The sequence below is a fragment of the Neoarthrinium moseri genome (assembly GCF_022829205.1).
Source record: "Neoarthrinium moseri strain CBS 164.80 chromosome Unknown scaffold11_Wmoseri_CBS_16480, whole genome shotgun sequence".
NCBI lineage: Eukaryota > Fungi > Ascomycota > Sordariomycetes > Amphisphaeriales > Apiosporaceae > Neoarthrinium > Neoarthrinium moseri.
Genome location: NW_026055125.1, coordinates 682,054 through 706,596, shown reverse-complemented (window position 1 = coordinate 706,596; position 24,543 = coordinate 682,054). Strand labels below are relative to the sequence as shown.

The following is a 24,543-nucleotide window of genomic DNA, read 5'->3' as shown; positions in this document are numbered from 1 at the left end:
AAAGGGCTGCGCACGTGACGTCAAAGGAGGTGGACGTGGAGGATCACGAGGACTTTGGACTTCCTTATTGAAGAGCAGTCACAACTAGTCAGTCAAGACGCATAGAGGGTTGTAGTGGATCTGCTTTGTTGTCTTATCCAGTCAAAACCAATGGTCATCAGCTTTCAGTGCTTCTTATAGTGTGTCTGCAAGGGTATAACGAAAGCAGGTCACGCTTGTCACAGGGATTATGCATCAGATGACAATGTATTTAGGGATAGTTGCCAAGAGGAGGAACATATCTTCTCAATGATAATCTGCTTTAGTGATGAACACATCAACTAGTGTATGACTCCTTTACGCCGTGCTCCTTCGTATATGCTTCGAGGCCAGTGAGGTTCATGCCATGCGAAATTTCAATGACCAAAGCCGGGCATGCCCCTAATTCTTTCTTCTGCTATGCGGGGCCAGTAATCTGTCGAATAATAATACTACTATTCGATAGCACCAAACAGTTGCCCCGAAATACTCCCCTCCGCAACAAACCAGCCGCTGCGCTGCTTAATGCACAACAGTCGCCGACCGTTTCACCAACAAGCAAGCAAGAGAGTTCTACCCACTAGCGCAGTGGTTAATAGTCCGACAATAACTTTGGTACGCCAGCTAATCAAGAGTATACGTAGTTCGACACCCCGCACTGTCCGCAGCTCAGTCACCTCACCACTGGGTTCCCTGCGCTGACCGGCCCCCGGTAGACACCGCGCGTGCCCCGAAAAGGTTTCTTTCAAGACCTTGTAAGTTGCTCATATTTCTCTAATTAACCTCGGTGTGATGGTGTTGGTCGGATTCTCTTGCTTGCGTGCAGTCGGGGATGGTGTGGCTGCTGGGGGCTGCCGTGTTGATCGTTCGGTCTGGGTAGCCATTCCCCGTCTCCCATTATTGTTTTTCTCTGCTTTTTTCTTACTGATTCTACCAAGTTGTTTTACTCTCTTTATTTTGTCTACAAGATTAGTCAAAAGAATCAACATTGTTCCTCAAGCGTCTTGCGCTTTTGTCTGAAGCGCACCGGGGTAACCTGTTTGCTGCCTTTCGCAGGACATTGGGGAGAAGCAAGAAATCTCGTGAGTCAAGCAGAAGTTGTCATATTTTTCATCGAACACCTCAATATTCTCAGTGTCCTAAGCGATGTTGGAAACGCATAGTCTTGCAGCCATATTAACTATTACTATAAACGCGTCTACTCAACATTGCCCAAACTCCCGACGACTTTGAGCTCCGCCTTGGCTCTCCGACTGGCACCCTGCAGCTCAACGCGCTTCAGGGGGCGATAAATTGGAGCCCACATCTGCTCCTTGATCCAGTCATCGAGGTCCTCCTTCTCGGTCGGAATGTCCTTCTCAGTGGCCACACCTTCCTCGATCGCCGCCTGTATGACTTCGCGAGCAATCCTCACGCTAACCTCCCGCACGTTGTCAACACCAGGTACAAGGGGGGCAGTCTCGTCTTTCAACGCTGGACTCATATCTGCAACACCCTGCACAGCTGCCACGAGCATCTTGTCCGTCACCTTGGAGGCACGACACAAGACTGATCCGAGGCCAATTCCCGGAAACACGACAGAGTTGTTGCACTCGGCTGCCTTTATCTCAATCTCCTTGCCGTCTTTGCCCCATGGTCCCTTAACTGGCTTGAAAGGAGATCCAGTGGCAACAAGAGCCTTGCCATCCGTCCACTTGAGGAGATCTTCTGGCACAGCCTCGTGAAGTCTGGTCGGGTTTGAGAGGGGAAGAATGACTGGGCGCTCGGTGTGCTTAGCCATCTCCTTCACGATCTCCTCCGTGAAAGACTTTGGCTTGGTGGAGGTTCCAATCAAGACATTCGGCTTGACCTCTTTGACGACATCAAGGAGCCCTTTGCCGTCTGAATCATCCTTCGCGTAGATTTTCTGGGCTTGCGAGAGGTCGTTGGTCTTGGTGGTCAGGAGGCCGGGTTTGTCGATCAGCCTAAGCGAAACGTCAGCAAGATTGCGTTGGATTATCAAAAGTTTCTCCTCAAGAGTAAAGAATGAGAAACGGCTAGTCGCATCAAACTCACCAGATCTGCTTCGCCGCATCCTCGCGGCTGCAGCCCTTATATGTGGCAATTGCGTCACGGACTTGGTCTGCGATTCCTACACCGGCTGTGCCTGCACCAAAGACGACGAGCTTGACGTCCTCCAACTTCTTCTTTCCAACATGTAATCCAGCCATGATGGCCGCGAGTGTTACGCAGCCAGTTCCCTGAACGTCATCGTTGAAGCATGGCACCTTTGGTCGATAGTGGTCTAAAATGCGGCGGGCTACAATGATGTTAGTGTCAGTGATCACCTGTTCGTTGGAGAAAGCTCACCGTTGGTTAAGCCGAAATCTTCGAAGTGAATGTATGCGCGAGGGAACAGTTTGCGTGCGGCCGTGACAAATGCATCGACGAACTTGTCATACTTCTCTCCGCGAGTTCGCTTCTGTCTGAGTCCCAGGTAAAGGTCATCTTTAAGCAGCTCCTCGTTGTCGGTACCACAATCCAGAACCACTGGCAAAGTACGGTCTGGGTGAATTCCGGCACATAGAGTCGTGAGTGTCAGCTTAGCACTGGATATCAGCACACCGCCGACACCTTGATCGCCAATGCCGAGGATCTCCTCCCCATCTGAAAATGATTAGCAGCTTGCCTCAGAGGCAGGGAGTAGTCATGGGCAAGCCGGCTTACCCGAGACAACAATGTAGTCGATATCATCTGGCGTTCCCCATTGACTGAGATCGTGCTCCACACGGTCTATGTCTTCAATATTGAGAAAGCATCCCTCAGGTCTTCGGAATAGTCGAGAGAAGTTCTCAATGGCGTCTCCCTCAGTTGGAGTGTAGACGACGCTGAACATCTCTTGCATGTGATCTTGCAACAGCTACGATTAGTTAGCATCATGCATCTGCTACGCACACGGGCAATATTTTTCTGGTTATTGTCGTCATTGCAACATTGACGAAGTTCTCCTACCTTGTAGTACAAAACTAAGTTCTGCTCCTTCATCGACGTTAGGAACGTATTTTTGGCGAGGTCATCCTGCCTGGATGAATACTGCTGGTATGCCCTCTTGGCCTGCTGCTCCAGGGTTTGGACACTAGTGGGCAGCAGACCAGTAAGGTCAAAGTCCCGGCGCTCGTCGGCCGTGTGAGCTGAGCCCTTATTGAAGTAAGGGGTATTCAGTAGAACCGTGCCACTCACGGCACAGTCAACAGGTCCACTGGTGCTGAGAGGCAGGTTGGAATACTTGGACTTGGAACCTGACGCCATGGCTGAGGAGGTATGAAACCGAATTGGATGAAACAGCAATCGGGAAACGATCCGTCGTGCACAAAAGTGAACGAGACTCATGGAACGATATTGTTGAAGTCTGCCGGTTTCCTCGTCACACCAAGGGCACTTTTATCTACAGGAGCTGAGAGAGGCAGTTGATATATCTTTGCTTGGCATTAAACAGGACTAATCTGGAGCTTGCGATGTGGTGTGACGTCGTCACTGCCCGATCAATGTCACTGGGGGCAGCCAATGGACCGAATAGGACGATGCAAGTGGGGGTTTCCGCGGGCGCGAACGGCCTGGACGGTAGGTATGGCAAGCTGGACGCTGACTGAGCATCAGCCCACAGACGCCAGACTCCAGGCAAGGACCAATTGACCTGGCAAGCCTGGGCCATGCACGGTAATATGTAGGAGCTCTAGGAGCCTCGCTCATGTATGACAGATATGATGAGCGTGGACTATGATGGCCCATTGTTCTAGCAGCTTTTAGGACCCCAGCGATGTAAACACCGCCAGAGCATGTCACCAAGCCCTCTTGACACCACGACACAAGACGTGAAGTAGCTGAAAGATCATCCGAAGAAGACTCGTGGGAAGCGAGTGGCAGGAGTACGGTTGCTGCGTCAAGTGCTTGCAAGCACCAACAGAAAGACAAAAGGAGACAGATCGGCTACTATGGCCGCCTTACCTAGAGACATTAGGCATCGTATTCATTGCTTTCGTCCCGAATGGTCCCGATGATGATGCCAGAGTCGGTGATGGTTTTGGGAACGAAATTCGCGAAAAATTTTGGTCGCTGAAGAAAAGGCGCCGCAAATGGCGCACAGGCCACTATAAAGCGGGCCGCCAGAGTCCATGCGGCGCGGGGCCAGCGGGTGGAAGCGCCTATCACCTTACCTAGGTACCATCCCTAGCTCAGGCTAGGAGGCATTGGATGGCAGTATCTCACAACTCCATTGGCATCCATTTGAGGCTCCCTGTATCCCTTTGGACCAGTCAAGCAAAACACCGCATCCTGTCTCGTGCAAAGCGACTGCTACTACACTTTGAGGATGACATTACCTCGGCCGAACTTTGGCTGGATATGCAGCCTTGGTAGAGATTAGATCTAAGAGCTGACGCTTTCCGACTACGATCCATCCAGTCAATGCTGGTGCACCATTTAGCCAATTTTTCGATGGCCGCATTCCTGCGGCCAGCTTCTGACATGCAGCAATGTGAGGAGAATGAGGAGAAATCCTTGCCTGACTACTGCTTGTTACCTATCAAGAGGTAGGTCTCTTAACCCATGGGAATAGTCAATTCGGTTCCCTGAATGGGTTTGTCTCATGGCACGTATTCAAGCTGTCAGACGTTCCTGCGAAATCCTGCGTAAGCCTAGCATTGAAAGCCAAGACGTCCTGGAGTTCAGTCACAGCACAAATATGGCCTAGTCTAGACCCAAGGTGCCGAACCACAGGCCCCGGTAAAGGGTCGGCCCTGCATATATTCACCTGCTGACCGGGCGCCTCCAGATGTGACACCACAGTATTTCCTGGGCGGGCCAGCTTGGTCGACCAATCACGGAGCCTGCCACAGTTGATCTATGCCAATCCCAACGCATAGCGAGTGCTGATCCTATATTGCTTGCAGGATCTCACCAGGGCTGCCTTGTGTCACACCAGGGCACATGTCTTATTGGATCGCGCGATTCCTGGGGTCAACGACCTCTCACCTAATCTTGCCCGAAAGGACCGGATTATGTGCCTAACATCTCGAACAACAGTCGGTCAACAGCTTACCGCGATGCCGTGCTCTGTCCCTCGTGTACAAATAGCTGCTGTTTGGCACTTGAGCCTTTCTTGACCCGCTTGTCTGCCATGGTTTGCTTTACATCAGTTTCTCGACAGGCCAATAGAACGTACACATGACCAGCTGCTTCAACATTACTGTCCCCCTATTGCTTCCACACCTAAGCTAAAATGCGCTCTCTGTCTTTCGTCGTTGCCCTTTGGTCTCCCATTGTAACCGCCCAAGGCTGGTGTACTGGCGACAAGTCCATCGTGGGATATTGCACGCCAGACACATGGAACGCTCAGCCCATCAATGCTTCTGCCCCAACGAACGACGAATGCCAAGATGCCTGCAGAGGTGTTGCCAGTGACGCAGGGGACTGGTTTGCCAACCTCACAGGTTCTGCAGAGGGCGAACGGAGAAGTGTAGTGGGCTACCCTTGCCAGTTCTCGCTGGGAAGGGGACCCGGCCAAGCAGACCCCCTGGTGTTCTCGTTTGCCAACCAAGATATACTGGACATTTATGACGGCGTCATCCAGAGGTTCGGCAGCAGCGGGAGAACTGCTGCATCGGGTACAATGACATGCGAAGGAAAGAAGGTCTCCTGGTGGGTGGATTAGACTGGAAGAGAACGGTGCCGTGATCACTATTCGTGGATTGAAGATATCATGATACTTGATTGACTTGGTTAATAACTCGCCCCTCAACTTTCATAGTCTTAAAACAGAATTTGTGCCATCTAGCCCCATCCAGAATATAGAGAACAAAGTACTATACATGATCCTAGTCAACAAATATGACTCGAACATATGGTTAAGTCTACCATTTCTGTAACAGTCCAGTAGAGGCCGCTGAACATCCGTGTGCTAGTCGGAAGTACTCAAACGCGCACACGCACACTCGTTATGTTATAACGATGCTCCTATCTCTTTGCCTATCCGCTAACGAGGTTTAGGTACCCTCTCACCTTCTCAATCGAAGTACACAGCGTCAGCCTTGTGCACGCAAATCTTGCCGCTCTTGTTGCTCTTCAGCACAATCCTCGGGTCATCCTCACTCGCCTTGACGCTCTTGCCGTCGACCTCCTTGCTGCTCGTCAAGATCTCTACCACCTCGCCGTCCACATACCCGGGCAGGGCCTTCCAGTGCACCTGTTGACCCTTCTCGGGCAGGCGGCTGTTGGACCCTTGCGTGCTCGGGTCGCGCGGCTCGTCGTGCTTGGATCCGACCTTCCCCTCGGCGGCTGCGGCGTTGGGCTTCGAGGCGTCGACCTTGGATGAACCGTTGGTCTTCTGCATCTTGGACGTGCCGGCCTGCGACTGCGGTTCGGGCTTGCGTTTCGTTCCCTTTTGGTCCTCGGCGTCCTCACCGGACCCGTCCTCTTCGCTTATGATCTCTTCCTCATCCTCTTGCTCTTCCTGTTGCTCGTCTTCATCGTCTTCAACGTCTTCCTCATCTTCCGCGTCCTCTTCTTCTGCTACTTCCTGGTCTTCCTCGTTGCTGGCTACTTCTTCATCTCCGGCATTTTCCTCGGCTACCTCATCGTCTTGCTCGACATAAGTCTCGTCATCTTCTGGGGGCTCTTGCGCCGGCTGCTCAACCTCCTCCTGCTTCTTCTCTTCATCCGCTGGTCCAGCCATATTGATATGGCTTCAAGTCTGGAGGAAGCTGCACTATGCGGAACAAGGCAAATGTTGCGTTCGCGTTCGCTGGCAGAGTGTGTATGTTTTAACGTAAACCGGGAGTCCGTACTCCCTTTTCGCGATGTAATCTTACCCGCACACGCGAGGAGAGTTTCACCTAGGACCCTAAAGTACCTTACATTGCTGCGCACGTCGTTTGCGTCATCGACTACGCGCGTTCCTGGGCGCCGGGGGAAGTCCCAGCGACAAGCATCTTGGCTACATGCGTAGCCAAAGCTTATTACGACGACCTAGCTGTAACTCTGCACCACATTTTAGTGCCTGCAGCCACCGTGCCAACAAAGGAGTAGTGCGTTCAGGCTTCTACTTCCGGCAATCGGACACATGGATGTGTATTCAGATGCACTTTACACAAAACCTCAGTTGATAGCCGTGATACAATTTTTTAATATTCATATAAACAGTGCAGGCTGGGGAATATAGGCAATCAACAATCGACACGCCGTCTGGTTATAACTTGAAAGAGGCTTGAAACCAAGGTAAACTTGGGAGGAAAGATTCGTCACATGAGTATAAAGTGAACCCGACTCCGCCCAACGTATCTAGCAACCGCCGCCGCCGCCACACTGTGATTTCGTTAGCAACACTTCATGAAGAGTAATTATGCTGGACTTACGCCGCCTCCTCCACCGCAGCCTCCGCCGGCGCCGCTGCCGCAAGAACCTCCGCTGTAGCCCCCTCCACCTCCACCACCTCCGCCGCCGCCTCCGCAGCCTCCTGCTGCCGAGCACTGGAATTGTCAGTACCATGGTTTCATCAGTCTTTAGGCGTGGACTTACCGCAGCACCAGCTCCACAACCACCTGATCCTCCACAGCCACCTGCCGCGGCACCTGCGCATGCCTGTTCGCCCGTCAGCTACTATCCAGACCTCCAGAATCACTGAAGAGCAAGTACTTACCCCGGAGCCAACTGCTCCTCCGCAGGATCCGGCGGCACAAGCGCCAGGTGTACCCGTCCCAGCTGTCGCAACGCCTGGGTCACAATAGTAATAACCCGGTGTGTAGTAGATCGGGTAGACCCATGGACTAATTACAGAGAAATCAGCACCACCCTTGCCCGACTCATCCATCGAAAGGCATGGATTGCAAGGCGATAGACAACTTACCCATACATCATATACGGATACCCCCAGTAGTAGTAATACTCGTCCCTTGGCGGTAATTTGCGACCCTTCTTCTCAGCTCGCTTTTGGGCCTTCTTGTAATTTTCATCGAGCCGCGCTACTTGTGCTGTGTGCATGGCAAGTAGTGCTACGTTCCGCTTGGAATCGGCATCGACGTATTTGACGGCGTTATGAGCAGAGATGTGGGCCGAGGCATTGATTTGCTCTACCAGAGTCATAGAACTCGTTAGAAACTAATTAAGTTAGCCAATCGGTCGCATATCCCACGGCGCTTCCTCAGGGATTTCTTACTCTTGTCGCCCTTTGAGACACCAAATAATTTCCCTACAGAGCTGACATGCGATGTTCGTACGCTTTCACAGTACCAGCAAGTACATTCGCTGTACACTTCCCCAAAAAGATCCTGGTAAGTCTTGCTTGTCCACTCGAATGCGGAGTTGAGCTTGTCCTCGTTGATCTTGTCGTCATGGTCGATGAATTTAGAAGTTTTGCTAACCGTGAAGTCGTGGTACGATCGGGGACTGAGTTGATGAGTATGCCAAGCCAGATCTACATCCAGCGTAGGAACTACGACTCGGTCCTGGTAAGAAGCCATTATCGAAACAAACCGTTGATATTTGGCAATCAGACGTTTCATCGTGTCTAGAGCAGCCGGACTGTGCAGCCAGTCAATCTGCTACCCCATCAGTATTCGAATCCATGGTTCTCGACGACTTTCCCAGTGACAAACCTTGTGCATCTTGTCTGTAAAAATACCCTGTCGCATGACAGCGCCGCCAAGCTCAAGAGCGAAGGGTGAGGAGTTGCCCCAGTAATGAGCCATCATTTTCCTAACGGGTATCCTTGCCCTTTTTGTGAGCCGAGGACGGCCTAGGGCTGAAATTCCCGTCATCCCTTCGACCGCCCTCACAGTATCAGGATCTTTGAGGGCCTCCTCGATCATGCTTCGGATGGTCTCCATGTTCGCAGGGCGCAAGATCGAATCCATAGTGGTTGGCCGTAGATCCCGTTCCGCGTTGATCAGCGGTAAGACTTCATTCCATAGGTGATTCTGGATCAGCCGATTGGGGAATAAAAGCTCCAGCTTGACGGGATCAAAATGGCGCACTAAAAGCTTCTCTGGCAACCCAGTTCGGTAGTCCAGAATCGTCCCTGGCATTGGCTGATTCTTGCTTAGAAGCGCCTTGGTGTCGTTGATGAACTTTGCAACCTCAAGAAAGTCCCTGGTGATCTCAGTTGAGCATTGGAAGCATATATAGCTGAATTCCCCGTCGCCGTAGCCTGAGCCTACCAGATCCGGCCGGGGTCCTTTAAAGTCTTCGGGTACTCCACAAGTTGTCCATGGAATCTCTAGGCGCTCTAAGCAAGCTGGGCACTTCAGCGTCTTCATGACGGAATCCCCAACGTTGTGCCACGCTCTGCCGGTGGCGGTCGTCCAAGCCGTAGTGCAACCCTGCGAGACCTGGTAGTTGAAGCTGCTGTCTACAGCTTCGTTAACCAATTTCCAGGGGAAACCAGCCGTCCAGAGGTCTCTCCTCCCCGCGCGGATGCAGTCCTCTAGGTAATCGTGTGGGTTAAGGCAATGAGCATGCCAAACCATGAGGACATCTAGAATCGTCAGTTTCCTTCTTCATATCTAATACTTTATTGCGCCCATACCTAGCGGAGGCAACATTTCGGCAGTCCATTGCATTGTCGTCGCACTATTGACAAACTCTCCATACTTTGGAGACTCGGCGGTCATATCATCAATCGTCAGAGGATCTGAGGGGAGTGAATTCCACCACACCTCGTAACGATCTACTGCCCGTGCGACATATACAGCCCACCGCTTCTCTCGAAGCTTGGCCAGTACGGCCGCCGGATCCTCGTCGCCATCCGTAGACCTGGCAGCTCGAGCATCGAAAATTTCCCACAGCCCATCGGTGTATCCGACATCCTCTTTGAGATTGTGGAAAGCCGAAAGAAGCTTCAAATGGGCGAGACACGTGCTCTCGTCCACCTTCTTCACTATGTCAGGAATCTGCAGCGACGAGAAAGCGGCATTGAGGCTCGCGATCTCCTTCTCGGAAAGCTGTCGTGGTGGGCCTTGAGGTGGTGGAGCGCTAGCGACAGCAGTGTACGGTGGCGGAGCGGAGTTGTCGGCGGCAGGCGGCGGACTGCTGCTCTTGGCGTCGGTTTTGTAAGCCATGGTGAACTCTGCTCAGTCAATAATTGGCTGTGCTGAGTTGCAGGTCATGGACAACTTGCGAATGGGAAAGTGGCAGATTCACTCAAGGAGAGGCAATCATTGATCCGGACCAAGCATGGAGTGTTGTCTGTCGGGGGATCGTTGGGTAGAGGCCGAAGCAGAAAGCAGTGCCAATGGCGGAACTATCAACATATATTTATCTGCGGCTGAACTTGCCTCCCCGCCTCGTCGACCTCGATGTGGTGACCGAGAGTGTGGCTTCGTCACAGGTCACACGCCTACTCGCCGGTGGGTTTGCGGCAATTAGGGTGCCATTTTCCAATAGACGGGAGGCACAGTCGACTGCATTCCTAAGTTAACTCTAGGCGATTGACACTTCTCCGCCGTGCTGGTGGGCGCTGGCAGGGAGTAGCCGCACACTGGGTGGACTGCTGTGGTTCTCTCCGTGATCCTACACGCCTCCGGGGCGCCATCTGAGCCGCTGGCTTGGCGGGGTCGTTGCTGCGCCTCGGCTGACTGCATGCACATCCATCGGACCGACGTCACTCGCCCTGCTCTGAAGGATTATCGAAGGGCAGCATCATCTTCCATGCATATGCCCCTCTCGGAAAAGTCGTCAGGGTTGTGTCGCCCTGCACGGGGTTCCACGGGGGTTGGAGGGCAGTAGACAAGCACAAGGCAGACAAGAGCCCCTTGCACCCCGGGGCTAACACGAACGTCGCGGGGCAGGCCCGCTAGCCGTTCCCACGACGGTGGCTATGCTATGCACGCTAAAGCGGGTTCTCATGGACCAGAAGCTTGTGTTTTATGACGCTGACGGAAAGTCGCAACCAAGCAAGGGTAATTCACGACACCATCCCCTGTACCTCAGCCTTCATGGCAGTCAATAAGTGGCTGCCTTGCCCCCTCGGCTCGAGAGCGCGGCTTGAACTCGGGTGGTCCATCCTTCAAGTGGTTCCTGTTCTTGACAAATAGTTGTTATGTACCTCAATCAGCGACTACATTTCTCGGTACCTAGTTCCTAAATTGGGAAGGCCGAAAGCTGAGCACGGTATGTCAACGCAGATGAACAAAGGGCAACCTGGAATCAATTTTCTTAATTTGGATATGCAAGTGAGTCTGATCTAATTTGTCCCGGCATCCTGTCCGGTACCTTGACACGGAATCTTTGTCTCCTGTCCAGAGGTCCAATCTTCCTATAGGCAAAGTGACATACCACATCTAAAAGAACCAGTGTGCTTCTGGTGTCTATGTCTATCAGAGCCACTCAGGATTTTTTTTCTGTCGTTTCCGGCTCGTCCGTTGCAAGCGTTTCCAATTCAAGCTGCTCTTCGTGTGCGTATGCAGCTGCTACAGAGCTCCTCATCCTCAGAGAATGTCCTAGCAGGCGACCATGTTCCCATGCGCCTGCGCAAGTGTCTGCAATTTGATCTTCCAACCAGTCCGGCACTGGCTGCTCGCCCTCGGCACTGTCACTATCCTCGGCACTTTTGTCTTCCAAAGCCTGTTCTTTGAGGTAGGCTAACATCGTATACATTTCTAAGGCAAGCTCATCTCTCAGCCGGCGGAGTTCTGCGGGCGTGCACCGATTGATAACATCATCGTCTGCTCCCAAACCCGAGCTCTCGTCCTGTTGGTCGTAATTCACACCGCTGCTATCGCATTGTGCTTCCTCCTCCGCGTCTGTCTGGTCCGATGTAGGGGAGATATATTCATTCAGAATGCCGCTCAGATGATGAGCAGATGCCTCGTCCAAGTAGTTACGATCTGATGCAATGTCATTTTCTGCGAGAGGAGTATCATGGCCGTTCAGCATCCGCTCCGCTCTATCCTCTTCCTCGATGGCCTTGGACAATTGTTCTCTGATTCTGGCAAGGGTCGCCAAAGTTTCCTCGCTGAACGTCTTATGGATGTGGCGCAGGTCGCCTAGGGACTTGTCGGGTCCAATTTCGGGGCCGGCATCGATTAAGGCAGACTCCGGGTCATGAAGTTGTATATCATCGTGTGTGTCACCGGAGTGGGAAGTAGCAGCATTAGTCGTCTCAAAGATATCTTCCTCGACCTTCCTCGAGGTTCTTGGAGGGCTTGGGGGGACAGTCGTAACAGATTCATAGAAGTCGTTTTTAGTCGTGACAGGAGTGACTTGAGAATTTTTTGTCTCACGTTCTTGAACCGATGTAGACACTCCTGCATAAGGCCAACTAGAACGGCGTTCAACAAACAGATTCAGGTCAATGACCAGGACCTCGCCTTTTGTGCCGTTTGAACGCAGAAGATGCGAGACGATTGATGGAAGTCCTTGTAGGCTGAAATGAAAGTCAAAGTTGATGATTTGCGTTGATCGTCTCGCCTGTACGGGCACTTCCCCGAAATTTTCGACAATCAGGCGGAGCCAGTTCCCGAAGCCAGCTTGAGACATCAGAACCGCCGCGCGACGAGCCTGGGCTAGTGGTGTGTCTTCTGGGTCATTAGGATCGATACCGGTCTCTGTCCATTCATAATTTCCCAAAATGTGCTCTAATATAACAGTTCCAATGTATTCCACGAGATCTTTCAGACGTCGAACATCGTAGTAATGCTCGACTAGAGGTTGGAAATGGGCGTGATACGCTGGCAAATCGTTCAGACGTCGGTATATCTTCTTAATATGAATGAGTGCTGATCCCCACGATTGTAGAATACGTATCAAGTTTTCGTCAAGTACGCAAGACTTCGTCGGAGTCCAATCCATTAGCGCGCCCCTTTCTTGAGGATTGAGCACTGTTGTCAGCTCCCATTGGGTATCGGGCAGGGACCAGTAGCCCGAGAAAGGCTGGGTTTGATGGGTAAGGCGATCTCGTGTATGCGTCCTGGGATTCTGAGACTTTGGGGTGTGCTGTGTCTCCAAGCTGCGTCGAGTGTACCCAGTTACCGGCAAGGTGCTGCAAATAGTGAAGCCACTTGTAGCCTGACTATCTGTCGGGCAAACGACAGTACTCATAGAAGTCATGGTGATAATGTACAGTAAATGGACTTCGTAAGTGTGGCGAAGGTGGAACAAGTAAAAGATTCAAGTATACAGAAAGATACTTGTACGTCAATGTTTTTCACGTGAATCAGTGCTGGGTGCTTTGGTGTTGTCATACGCAATGCGTAAATGGCGCTGGGGGTAACGGTCATTAAATATTATTTGAGAGGTAGCTTTCGGAGATTCGACACCCAAGACGCACAGTTGATAAGAAAAGTACCGACAAAAGGTCGAAGTTATCTATATTAACATACGTGTAAACCTGTGATTCATCGGCATTAACTTGCTCGTGTTGTGGTGAAATCAACATACTGCCAACTTAAACCCGAATCAAAACTTTGGCTGATGGCCTTCTTTTCAGCCACGAGAATGTTTTCAAGCAACTCAAAAGTCCCGAACGAGCCACTGCCATCAATCAAAAGTCGTTAGACCGAACTTGAAGATCATTATAGAGCCCATACCTAAAGTTTCGGGTGAGCTTTTCGACCCAATCATTTCCGCTTAAGATTGCACACGTTTCTCCGAATTACTATTTTGGCTACATAATTTCTATAACCTGTCTTGCTGTTACAAACGAGCATCGGCTTGCTGGAAGCTGCGAAGCCTTCTGCCGCTTCTCACGGGGCATGATTGTCAGATGCGAGGCCACTTGATTCATGCGATATGGTTAGTGGTGGTTTTACCAACGTATAGCATAGTGGATGTGCTTAGATCTTAGGGTTCAATTAGGCTCAAAGAATCAGTCAAAATATTTTAACGAAGTGAACCATTAGAGAAGTCATTTCGCACTCAGCGTGCAAACATCATCGCATCCTTGATCAGAGCATATCGTTAAAAGACCAAAACGCGGGGCATAGCTACGCTGATTAGTTCTTGATATGTAATGTTGGCCGATGGTGAGTAGCGCAAGGAGTGAGAGGGGTCTGAGGAAAGCCTACTGCGATGAACATCATGGCCAAGAGTCATCATACCCATTATATAACCGTTACCCAGCCCATTAAATTACTTGTAATTAGTCGAATCACACAATTCAGTCGGTGATACACGCCAAAGCTGTTACTTGGTTTTATGTGAATATGATTTGGGGTTTTAGTGTAGACAGCACTAAAACTTGACGCAACGAGATGAACGGACCAGACAGAGTGAATGGCTCAAAGTAAGGCGTTTCCCCAACTATGGATACATAGAATATTCTACTATGTACATGGATAACACTCCGGTGCTGAAGGAGTCTTAGGTATTTGAGAAGCAGACAAGTACACAAATCTGACAAGCTCCATATCAGCGTTCGAACTCCTATCCTCTCGCCATTGTCAAGTCGCGGTTTAGCAACACTTTCAACCCTCTGTTCAGGTCAGCTCTAAGCGTCGGTGCTCTCGGTGGCCATGAGGAGTCCTTCAGTCCAGTAGAGCTGCTCCGCGCGCTCAGCCTTTGGAAGAGCAGATTCATCAGAGCGCTTAACCTTGGCGTTTTCGTCAGCCAGAAGGAGACCCTCGGTCCAGTAAAGCTGCTTGGCAGGTTCATCATTGGATCTCTTGACTTTGGCATTCTCATCAGCCAGTAGGAGCCCTTCAGTCCAGTAGAGCTGCTTCGCAGGTTCAGCCTCAGAACGCTTGGCTTTGGCATTCTCATCAGCCAAAAGAAGCCCTTCAGTCCAGTAGAGCTGCTTGGCGGGTTCTTCAGAAGAAGGAGCCGGGGAGCGCTCCACGTTTCCCTTCTGTATGTTAACGGCCATAGTCGAGCTCAAGCATTACGGCAAACTTACAGCGACCGGAGCAGCCATTGCAGAGACAGAGCAGAGGCTCAGCATGACGTAGATTGCGTTGGCATACATGGTGAAATGCGTAAGTCGAGACTTCTTGATTGTCTTGTAAGCGAGCTGAAGGGGTAGTAAGGAAGAAGCTGATGTGTAATGGAGGTAGAGTTGCGATGACCTGACTTGAGGAAGTGTGGGCAGATGGCGGCCATTTATAGTTGAACGCCAACAGTTCCAGAAGGATACACAACTGTATCGCGCCAGAGGTCGATGAACTCACTTAACTCCGAGATGCCTGTGCCTCATGGGGTTATTGGCAACCATAGGCGAGGTAGAGCGCTTGAAGGCTTGTCTTCCTCGTTTCGATGCCAAGGCAAGCCACGATATACATGTCCGTGTCTATATACCACGATGACACTGTAGAACCAGGCTTTGCGGGGCTTGGAATAGTATATGATACATGGGAGCCTGCGGCAAAGTATCGCGACGTTATACCTCAAGTTACTTGGTCTTGTGGAGGCTCTCGTCTCCAGAAGCTGACTTGCATCAATATGGGTGTGATACCGCTTGTCATGGCTCAGGATGGTTGGCTGCGGCGGGATTTTGGCTTGAACAAGGGTCCCTAGCCTTGTGGATGGATGTCTGTCTGTCTCTCGGAAGAGTATATTGACTAGTTCTGGTACTTCAGCAAATCGGTAGCGAGCTAGTAGCGGCGTATGTGCGTACCTTGGTCAAGTTTTCCTGTCACTTAACCGGGTTAGGTTCCGAGTTTCCCTAGTTGTCACATCAAGGACTAAGGTCGGGGTTTCCACCATTGGGGCCCATCCATCGACCACTCTTGTGTCCAGTACGTCCTCAGAGCTATTTCAGCAACTGTCAAGGAGCATGCTCCCCCCCAAAATTTTCTCCTCAAGATTCTTCTTAACTCAAATCACTATACTGATATCATTGCATACGCTCTTCATAACCTGTGTTCCTTTGCCACAATGTGGTTGCGTCTAAGCAATGGATATATGCCCCTCAAGTCTTCGATACCTACAGAGAGACGCCCACCATGGAAACGCAGCGTAATGATTATTACGGTCATCAACGTCGGTCTACTTATCGTTTCTCTCTGTCTGCTCGTGGCGTCCTATGGATATTACCACGGTTTGTGGAAGCTGAACGCCCATCTGAGACGTACTTCCACATGGAGTAAGTTGAAAATTCTGAACGATTCATCTCGCCCCGGGTGACGTCGGACTAACTTCTTTTCAGGTCCCGTGTACGATATGATAGACCTGCGACCCCATGTCAAGACAATCAATGGGACACTATTCCCTCCTCAAGAGCCATCCATCGCAAGACAGCCCCCGAACCCAAAAGCTGATGAGCTATGGGAAGAGTATGAACTCCTTCGAGTTATGCCGGTGAATAGGAACTCCATCGTCAAGTTAGGGAAGGACCCAGAAACTGCGGTGAAGCTTGAGGACGAGATATGGGGACTGGGCGACGATGCATATGCGGCAGTGTTCGATGTATATCATCAGATTCACTGCCTCAACGCCCTGCGTAAGATCGCATATGGCCAGTACTACAATGTGTCTCAAGGCCGAACGAATATCTTCAAAACTCGGGAGATGCACATTAACCACTGTGCCGACATCCTGCTGCAAGCACTAACATGCAGCGGCAACGTCAATCTCATCACACTGCATTGGGTGGAGACTCAGAATAACCCATGGCCAGACATGAGCGTTGATCGACAGTGTATCGACTTCGATCGACTTACTGAATTTAGAACGGAGGTCTCGCTGGATATGGATAAGTACAAATATGTTATGAACAAGCCTTTGGGTGTCACACAGCTGCATATGCCTGACCAGTACTATGCGTACTTTGGGAGAGAGAACCCGAATCATGTCAACGGTGTAAACCAAGATGATGACTTTATTTTGTGATGTGGAAGGACATCAATGGTGGGCGGGGCGGCTGATGGCATGTTTGGAAAAGTTTTCTAGCTCGTTAATTCACTGACAATCGCACCATCAAATCACTCAACCTTTGACTCGAAACCTTTGAGAGAGTTTCCATCTTGATTTCCTTGATGGCTATCATTTTGGGCGAGCAACGTGAGCCCTCGCTACCAGTCGAGTTCTAGGGCGGTCAAAGAGTCCGAGATTCTTGGCGTGTCCTAGCAGAGCCTCATGCTCCACCAAACACGTAGTCTATCATAGTATTGTAGCCAAAGAGCACTGATGTGACGGATCTCGCCTGCCGCCAAGCTAGAATGTGTAAGATCTGGTTCTGCTCCACTTCGGGTCTTCCCCGACGTATGTCTCAGCAAAAAACATGCTGGGCACGTGTCTCCCGCCACGCTACACAGCATACGGAGTTGACCTGATTGGAAAGCCGGGCGCATAATTTACGACAAGGTGCCACATCCCATCATCTCGAGTGCCATTCGGCAGGAGCCAAGCAGTATAGCAAGATGGCGCGAGTACTAGAGACCAATTCTCACGGGAAGTGGATCCAACGCTGCAGAGTAATTCTGTAAGGCTGCATATGGTATTTTTGCTAGTGTGCATGCGACTCTGCGGCTCTCATGCAATGCAGGTTTCAAAGGCTGGTCCGATGCTCCATCGCTATCCATCGGGCCGTGTTGACCGAGCCGGGGCGAACTCTTGCATGCTGCAGGAGGCAAACATTCCCGGGACCATTCAGTCTAGACCCATGCAGTGTTCGTTGAGGCTTATGGCAGCCTTGCCGTTGAAGGGTTTCGCGCTACAGGGAAGGTTATGTCACGATCATGAGCGGCAATTTCTGTGGTCGGTAAATACATCGTCGGTGACAATAGAACTATCCACATCCAGCTCCTCATCAAGACTGGTGGCTTCTTCTGGTACGGTTGGCTCCTCTCCTGTCTCGTTGACGAAGACCCCACACAGCGGGTCAACCGAGGAGGATATGTGCCTTAGTAGACCCGGTCTCGTCAATCAGCAAGCCATTACATTCTGGCCCACGTGTTTGCTTGAGACTTGCATCGAAGCCTAATTCTCACATGACGAGGTCTTTCATGCACATTGATCCGTATGGGGTTAATGTTTGCTTCTGTTTCTGTAAGTATCGGCGCTTTTCATCGAGGCCAGGATCTGCTTGTTAGAAATGGCAGTAGCCTTCGCAAAGCCGGCCTCTGTGCTCTCAGTCTGGCAGCAGATAATTTTCATCTAGTGGCCCCTTCCTTCGTTTCCTCCCAATCACGGGAAGTTCTACGCGAAACACATGCAGGATTTAAAGCCTACATAAGCTTTGAACAGGCTCTAAGCCTAGCCGCAGCTGCACGACATCCAGTAAGAGACCTGTCAGCTTGATCACCAGCAGGCTGTCACGGCTGTCACACAGTGCTGCTCACTAATGTAATGGAGGAACTGGCCTTGCCTCCAAGTCTCAGGTACTTACAAGGGACCATCCTGACTGTAAGGATTGGGTTCGAGAGGCTGATTGTTGTTCACCGGCTAAACACAACATGCCTGCTCCATGTGCGGGGAGAGGTTCCCAATGGCCAAAACACCATGTCGGGAATGATGCCGGGCTCGAGAGAAAGTTGGTGGAGATATTTGTGCCAAGCAACGGCTCAGGGATAACCTGGAGGGCGGCCAAGAATAAGGACCGTTTGTGATGGGGCTAGCCGAAGGGTTTCGGTATCTTGCTACGTAAACGTGCTATCACTACTCACAAATGTATTGCAAGAGCGCAGCAAATTACTTGTCTACTTCAATATCCATTTGACATAGATTTGAAGGGCTCCTCGGCTGGATATTGAGAGCCGTACGGAGACAGTTTCAACAGGGTCTGCGCCACTGCTGCTGATACTCGTATTATTGAGACCGTGGAACGAGTCATGTTCAATGTAGAGAAATGGGAGTCCTCGAGAAATCACTATCATCGTCTAAGAGTGTGCATCACCGTGTATTGGAGCAGAGAAATTGGCTCTGAAGTTTCTCTTAACGGTCACCGTTGTGGTAACGAAGGATACTTCCCTTGCGAATTCGCAAGAGGTAATAAGTGACCTTTTCCTGGATGCTGTTTCCTCGAAAGGGAGAAAAGCCATGTGCTGCAAGATAGAGCATCCCTTAAATGGTATGAATTGAACGTATTGATATTGTAAAGCGTCCTACGCTTTAATTGTGAAACCCCGGAAACACGAAATATGCGGGCATTACCACCTTTTAGTAGAAAGCCTGGCTTGTGGAATATTCCGGTCAAGGTCCTTCAGCTCGCCGCGAACTCCAAGAAGGTTACAACCGTCAACGGAGATGCGGCTCGAGTATTATTAGCCCAAGATTGCTTCCCTTCCACAGGTCTGCCAAAAGCTGTGTCTGAACATCGTACCGTAGCTATCTGAGTTCAACAAGAAGAATGAATCAATGCTGCTGGTTGTCGCTTGAGCGGCGGAACATGCCGTGCAACGACACTCCATCATGCTTTACGCTTCAGGCTGGATACCAAGAGTTTGCTGCCCCAAGCTTATCACTCAAGTTTCGCGCATACATTCTCTGGAGCCAGCATGCCGATCACACCAATGCAGTGTGGCTAATAGGCATGATGAGACTGTTCAATGGTCCATAGACCACAGCATTGATGTGAACGAAGTAGCACCCCAATGCCTCTTCGGAGCCATCGGGCAGTCCCAGTGTTCCCTACCTTCATATTTTGATATGCTTCAAGCGATCGTCGACAGCCCGATTAATCATTTGCCGACGAGACACTGCAGAGTACACATATCTGTTGAGGACTAGCACGTCTGGGGGATATAATTACGACTACACGGCGACTGCGAGGGCTTGTTGAAACTGCATCTGTCAGAAGGAATTTGAGGTCAGGTATAATCAGAAGTCCAATGTATGGTTCAATTCATAGAAAGACTGAATCTTGTCCCCTTTCAAGTAAGAGGGACAAGACGGGGATTATATAGCGGACACTGTACGTGTCCCACCGGACCTCCTGTAAACCTAATGCACTGCCTTGACAGCATCCCAGGCTTTGACAGGCCTGATCGACTACCTTGTCCACCAGAGAAGCCTGCATATCGCTGCAGTGCACAGCAAAGGCGACGATGCACGCTTCCCTGCTTTTCTTTGCCGCCAAATGTCAGCGGTGACTACACTCATAAAACTTGGGGCAACTATCAATGGACTGAGTGGGTAATGGCCATGAAGTCCTCTGCCGATTCATTAAAGTGGGTGCTGGCCTTGTACCGTGTGATGAGCTTATTTGACGATGGCGCCCGTACCCAATTTATGATGCCTCCGACTTGGATGGATGTTTACTCCAGCCGAGACAGCAGAAAAGAGGGAAACTTTCCTAGAGGCATTGCTTTGCCGCGGTACTGATTTGAAACAGGCTCGGTGATGGTCAAGAATTACCACTTCGTATTGCCATCCGTTCTGGCAATGTGCGAGACACCGAGTCGCTGCTTAAAAATGGCGCCAATCCCAATATGAGTGATACGCTACAGGGCCTTGTTACACAGGTTGGGCTCCAAGACCTCCCTCATAAGCCCTACAATTGGGCAGGCAGACTCTGTATGCTCCCCCCCTTTTTTTACTATTCCATATCTTCAGGTTGTATCAATGATTTTCTAATACGACCAGACGCCACTATCTACAGCTTCGCACAACCGCGACGACGGCGAGTTTATCATTGTCTTACTACTGAGCTATGGTGCTCGGCTATATGGCGATCGCGACCGTGAGACAGCGCTAGAACGAAGTGCGCTGTTTTAGAGTCCTTCTGGAGAATCGTTCGGACAGAAACCTATGTCAAAGTCGCTAAATTGATGGTCTCGAGAAATCTTTTGCTTGCCATCAGTAATAGATATCCGCAGCGCTCGAGCTTCACGGCTGCGCCATTCGCCCTTTTAGAGAGATCGGCTACGGTTGTGTGCGTCGAGTCCTGGAATCTGGGGACATTCAGCCCCAGAAAACCCACGGGGAACTGGGCAACTTCGCGAGGACTCTGCTTCGCGTCTGAATTTGAATTGGCTTTCGTGCTCAGTCACCATCCAGACTCAAGGGATGTTGAATTCCTTGTATTCAAAATTTCCCAAAGAGATTGAAGCTATTGGAGTAAGGTATAGCCCAACATACATCCTTCACGACGTGATACTTCGCTCCTCCACGCTGCAACACATCACATGATTGAATAAGGGCTATGTTCCATGCGTACTGATCAATGCCAAGGAGATTCGTGCTAGTCTATGCTCAATCACGTTCCCCTTCATGGGCAGCGGGACACTGAAATCTCCAGCAAATGCCGAAAAACAGATTCTCATGAACTTGGATCAAGGCAGATACACGGCTGTGATAGTATGCAGGGTTGGCTCGATTTGAATCCGAGACTTGTGATCTTGGTGTGAAAAGACCAATTACATTCCCTAGGGAACCACTTGTTTAGATTGCTCCTAATAGATACAAAGAACCCAAGACCAAGGTGAGATTTCCGATGCCACATGTGAGATGGGTATTCACGAGCGCCACTCAATCAAACCTCGATGACTGGACGACCGCCTCTCCAACCTTCCCCCTAATCAAGAACCGTCGCTCTCTATCTTGCAGCCGGCACAGTGACAATAACGGTTGTGGTCCCCGGTATCGCCGCCGCATCCGTTGCAGCCGGTGCCGCCACAGGTGGGAGTGTGATCGTAATTGCATTAGCTGGTGCTGCCACGCTTGACGCCGCTGGGTCAGCCGGGGCCGCCGGCGCAGCTGGAGCAGCCGGAGCTGCCGGGGCTGCCGCACCTGGAGGCGGTCCTGCTTGCGGTGCAGCAGGGACGAATGCAGCAAGCTGCAGAGGGATTTGGGCCACTGTACCTCCCACTACAGTAGTCCCATCACCGCTCTGTGCTGAAGCTGCGGACAACTTTGCGTAGTCAACGATTTGTTGCGAGTTGGCTCTGTGTAATGTTAGCTTGGGAAGCCATTTCTCGGGACAACAGCGCAGTGGTATCTTACGGGTTGACGATGACTACTTGGCCGTTTTGGCAGTGAGGCCCGGTGGCACAGTAAAGAAACATTGGATCTGTGTTCAGAACCGGCACTACGGGGCTGTGATTAGCATCAAGTTATATAAATTGTGCCTCAGTGTTGAGCTGAATAGTAAATAGAGGTCAAAGTTAAGGCCCTGAGAAGTCGCCTTCGACGTGTCGTTCCGGGTGGGTAAAGAAAGACGACTCGAAATGACTTACTGTTAAAAGTACCGACAGTGGTTTGGCCGTCTTGGAACGGTATATGTCCTGAGTGAACAGCGGTTGCGACGGAAGCTTGGAGAGGTTGACACGCCGCATCTTGTGCGGACTGCGTGACAGTATGATTACCATTGCTGAACTGGAACTGAACCACATCTCCTACAGCCGCAGTCACAACGTTCGGTACGAACAAGTCCTGCGCTCCACCAACCACGACGGGGATGATCTGGTTAGCCTGGGCTGTTTCTAGGGTTAGTTGTATTCTTTCAATAACTGAGACCTGGATCGTGTACCTGTGAACCCGTCTGGCATGAATGCCGCTCTGGCTTGTGCTGCTGCTTCCTCTGGGGTGACTACAGCCGGCGCTGCTGGTGAAGCATCCTGAGGGATTGGCTGAGGTAGAGCGCTGACGGCAACTGCCAGCAGTAAAGTCTTCATCAAGCTCTGCATGTTGACTCTGATAACTCGAAAAAAGAGGTGAATCGTATGATCGGAAAGGACAGACTCGGTCGGCGTTCTCTCAACAATGTGATTAAAAAGAATGTATACCACAAAAACCGGTCTACGGCCTTTTCTCACCTGGAGGGAGTTATCAAATGACGGCCAAAGAAGCGAACAAGCGAGAGAAATAAGCTTGAATTAGAGTGGTGGGTTTCCGGAAGTAGAGATATAGTACCTCCACCACGGAGAGCCCAGATCCTCCCGTTGCATTGATCAGAACCAGTCATCCACATTACCGACTGAGAGATGCCTATCTGCCGGAGAGCCTCATCATATCTCTCCAAGGCCACAGCCACTGAGGGATACGTCCCCCTGACACAGGACCTCCGTGAGTCGAACGATGTTAGCAATGCTGGTCAGCGGAGTCCTCGGTGATATGGGAACCCTGAAAGCCCACCAGTATTGGTAGCAACGAGAGGTACATTGGCTCCAAGCCTCCTGGAGCTGCCCGCCTTGGCTATCGGGTAGTTTGAGGTTATTCCCAATGCAGTGCTTTGAGGCTCTGCCAAGAACCCTGGCGACAGTGCAGATCAGCTGGGCGATCTTATCCATTGGATCTTCACGGCATCGCAGATCCACATGACATGCGTAATCCTGTGTTTCCGAGTTGACAGCACCAAGACTTATAAGACCGCATCATCCGAGTAGAACACTGTAGAGAAGCTAAGGGTGTGGAGCCGATGTGGGCGGCAGGGCTGTCGGACGGGTTCCACTGTTTCGCATCAACTTCAGATGGCGACCTGAGACCGTTGGCGAGCTCGGCAGCAACCGAAAGTTCGGTCACCGGCAACTCATGGTCGGAAATAGAGAAAGGCACATAAAGGTGCCTTGGTAAGAAATCAGACTATGAGTAAGCCATCTCATCGGCAGTTTCCCTTCTACGAATATGGTCCGGTCTGATGTTTTCCCGGCATGCACTGGACAAGACCGGGCTGAATGTGGCCGGCGCGAAAACAATTAATTATAGGTCTTCGTTATCCCTCTTATGTCCGCGTTGCGTCCATGACCTTTTTATGTGGATAAGAGTAAACATTCCACTAGGGGTCGGAGGCGAGGTCGCCAAACGTATAAGATTATAAGGTATCGCCGACAATTTAGCGATTACATACCTACGTGCACCAGGCTATGGACTCCGCCAAGTAAAGGTAGTCGCGAATTTCTACACATCACTGACGTACTGACCGCGGCATAAACCAAAGGACTCGCGTGCCCCATACATTACCCTTCCGACCTGATACTTAATTCTTAAGACTCCTCTCCGTCGGTAGCAGAGCACGACTCGGTCAGAGGAAGAGTGTGGTTGGTCAGGATTGGGCGAACTGTCTGCTGTCGTCCACGCCGTACCAAGAAATTCTCAGAGGGGTCGCAAACCGAGAATGCTAGTGGCAGTATGGAATAGGCGCCGAGAACGCCTCTTGGAGTTCTCAGGCATCCAGATTCCTACATAGCTGCCAGTATTTGGTCACACCAGTCTCCCAAGCGTGGCACTTTGTGAAAGTGACAATCTTTCTTCAATCCTTCCTGGTTGTGGGGCTGACAATATACGGTATGATGGACTCCACATTGAGGCCCTCGCCGGTCCCAATGCGGTAACGTCCGGCTCCTTTGGGGGCCGTTAATCTTTGCCCAGGCCAGTCATACAGTATCTTACGCGCACCGGGTGAGTCAAATCTATCTCGGCGTACCCTAAGTGGGCTGCGTATAATCCTACAATTGCCATGAGGTGCGACATACCGGTGCGATGGAAAAGGCTGAGTAAAGCCTACGTAGGCCCCATGCACCTCTAGGCGTTGAAGGCGCATCATATAAGGTCATGTCATGGTAAGACGACGATTTATCAGTCTCAATAACCAACATCAAGACAGCCCAGCATCCATCGCCAGTTGTGATGACCTGTACGATTATTCACTCCAGTTGACAATAGAAATCTGCCGCCTTATCAAGCAAA

General features: G+C 50.9%; 8 protein-coding genes across 8 annotated transcripts; 2 read left to right on the top strand and 6 right to left on the bottom strand.

Moving 5' to 3' along the window:
- Positions 1 to 1,216: 1,216 nt before the first annotated feature.
- Positions 1,217 to 3,306, bottom strand: JN550_004356 (uncharacterized protein; the record flags this gene model as incomplete). The annotated part of the gene is made up of 5 exons (XM_049315862.1): positions 1,217 to 1,982; positions 2,074 to 2,317; positions 2,368 to 2,664; positions 2,725 to 2,917; positions 3,010 to 3,306. 5 exons carry the CDS (start codon positions 3,304 to 3,306, stop codon positions 1,217 to 1,219), a joined length of 1,797 nt encoding a protein of 598 aa, XP_049173894.1.
- Positions 3,307 to 5,275: 1,969 nt separating this feature from the next.
- Positions 5,276 to 5,707, top strand: JN550_004355 (uncharacterized protein; the record flags this gene model as incomplete). The annotated part of the gene is made up of 1 exon (XM_049315861.1): positions 5,276 to 5,707. The coding sequence occupies one exon, from the start codon at positions 5,276 to 5,278 to the stop codon at positions 5,705 to 5,707; it is 432 nt and encodes a 143-aa protein (XP_049173893.1).
- Positions 5,708 to 6,058: 351 nt separating this feature from the next.
- Positions 6,059 to 6,727, bottom strand: JN550_004354 (uncharacterized protein; the record flags this gene model as incomplete). The annotated part of the gene is made up of 1 exon (XM_049315860.1): positions 6,059 to 6,727. One exon carries the CDS (start codon positions 6,725 to 6,727, stop codon positions 6,059 to 6,061), a length of 669 nt encoding a protein of 222 aa, XP_049173892.1.
- A 605-nt stretch (positions 6,728 to 7,332) lies between these two features.
- On the bottom strand, positions 7,333 to 10,106 carry JN550_004353 (uncharacterized protein; the record flags this gene model as incomplete). Its single annotated transcript, XM_049315859.1, has 7 exons — positions 7,333 to 7,356; positions 7,570 to 7,632; positions 7,691 to 7,817; positions 7,898 to 8,120; positions 8,207 to 8,588; positions 8,646 to 9,523; positions 9,575 to 10,106. The coding sequence occupies 7 exons, from the start codon at positions 10,104 to 10,106 to the stop codon at positions 7,333 to 7,335; spliced, it is 2,229 nt and encodes a 742-aa protein (XP_049173891.1).
- Positions 10,107 to 11,373: 1,267 nt separating this feature from the next.
- JN550_004352 (uncharacterized protein) lies at positions 11,374 to 13,095 on the bottom strand (the record flags this gene model as incomplete). The annotated part of the gene is made up of 1 exon (XM_049315858.1): positions 11,374 to 13,095. One exon carries the CDS (start codon positions 13,093 to 13,095, stop codon positions 11,374 to 11,376), a length of 1,722 nt encoding a protein of 573 aa, XP_049173890.1.
- A 1,378-nt stretch (positions 13,096 to 14,473) lies between these two features.
- JN550_004351 (uncharacterized protein) lies at positions 14,474 to 14,947 on the bottom strand (the record flags this gene model as incomplete). Its single annotated transcript, XM_049315857.1, has 2 exons — positions 14,474 to 14,830; positions 14,879 to 14,947. The coding sequence occupies 2 exons, from the start codon at positions 14,945 to 14,947 to the stop codon at positions 14,474 to 14,476; spliced, it is 426 nt and encodes a 141-aa protein (XP_049173889.1).
- A 908-nt stretch (positions 14,948 to 15,855) lies between these two features.
- On the top strand, positions 15,856 to 16,809 carry JN550_004350 (uncharacterized protein; the record flags this gene model as incomplete). Its single annotated transcript, XM_049315856.1, has 2 exons — positions 15,856 to 16,063; positions 16,127 to 16,809. 2 exons carry the CDS (start codon positions 15,856 to 15,858, stop codon positions 16,807 to 16,809), a joined length of 891 nt encoding a protein of 296 aa, XP_049173888.1.
- A 4,645-nt stretch (positions 16,810 to 21,454) lies between these two features.
- On the bottom strand, positions 21,455 to 22,544 carry JN550_004349 (uncharacterized protein; the record flags this gene model as incomplete). Its single annotated transcript, XM_049315855.1, has 4 exons — positions 21,455 to 21,803; positions 21,862 to 21,946; positions 22,095 to 22,334; positions 22,388 to 22,544. 4 exons carry the CDS (start codon positions 22,542 to 22,544, stop codon positions 21,455 to 21,457), a joined length of 831 nt encoding a protein of 276 aa, XP_049173887.1.
- Between the last annotated feature and the right edge of the window lie 1,999 nt (positions 22,545 to 24,543).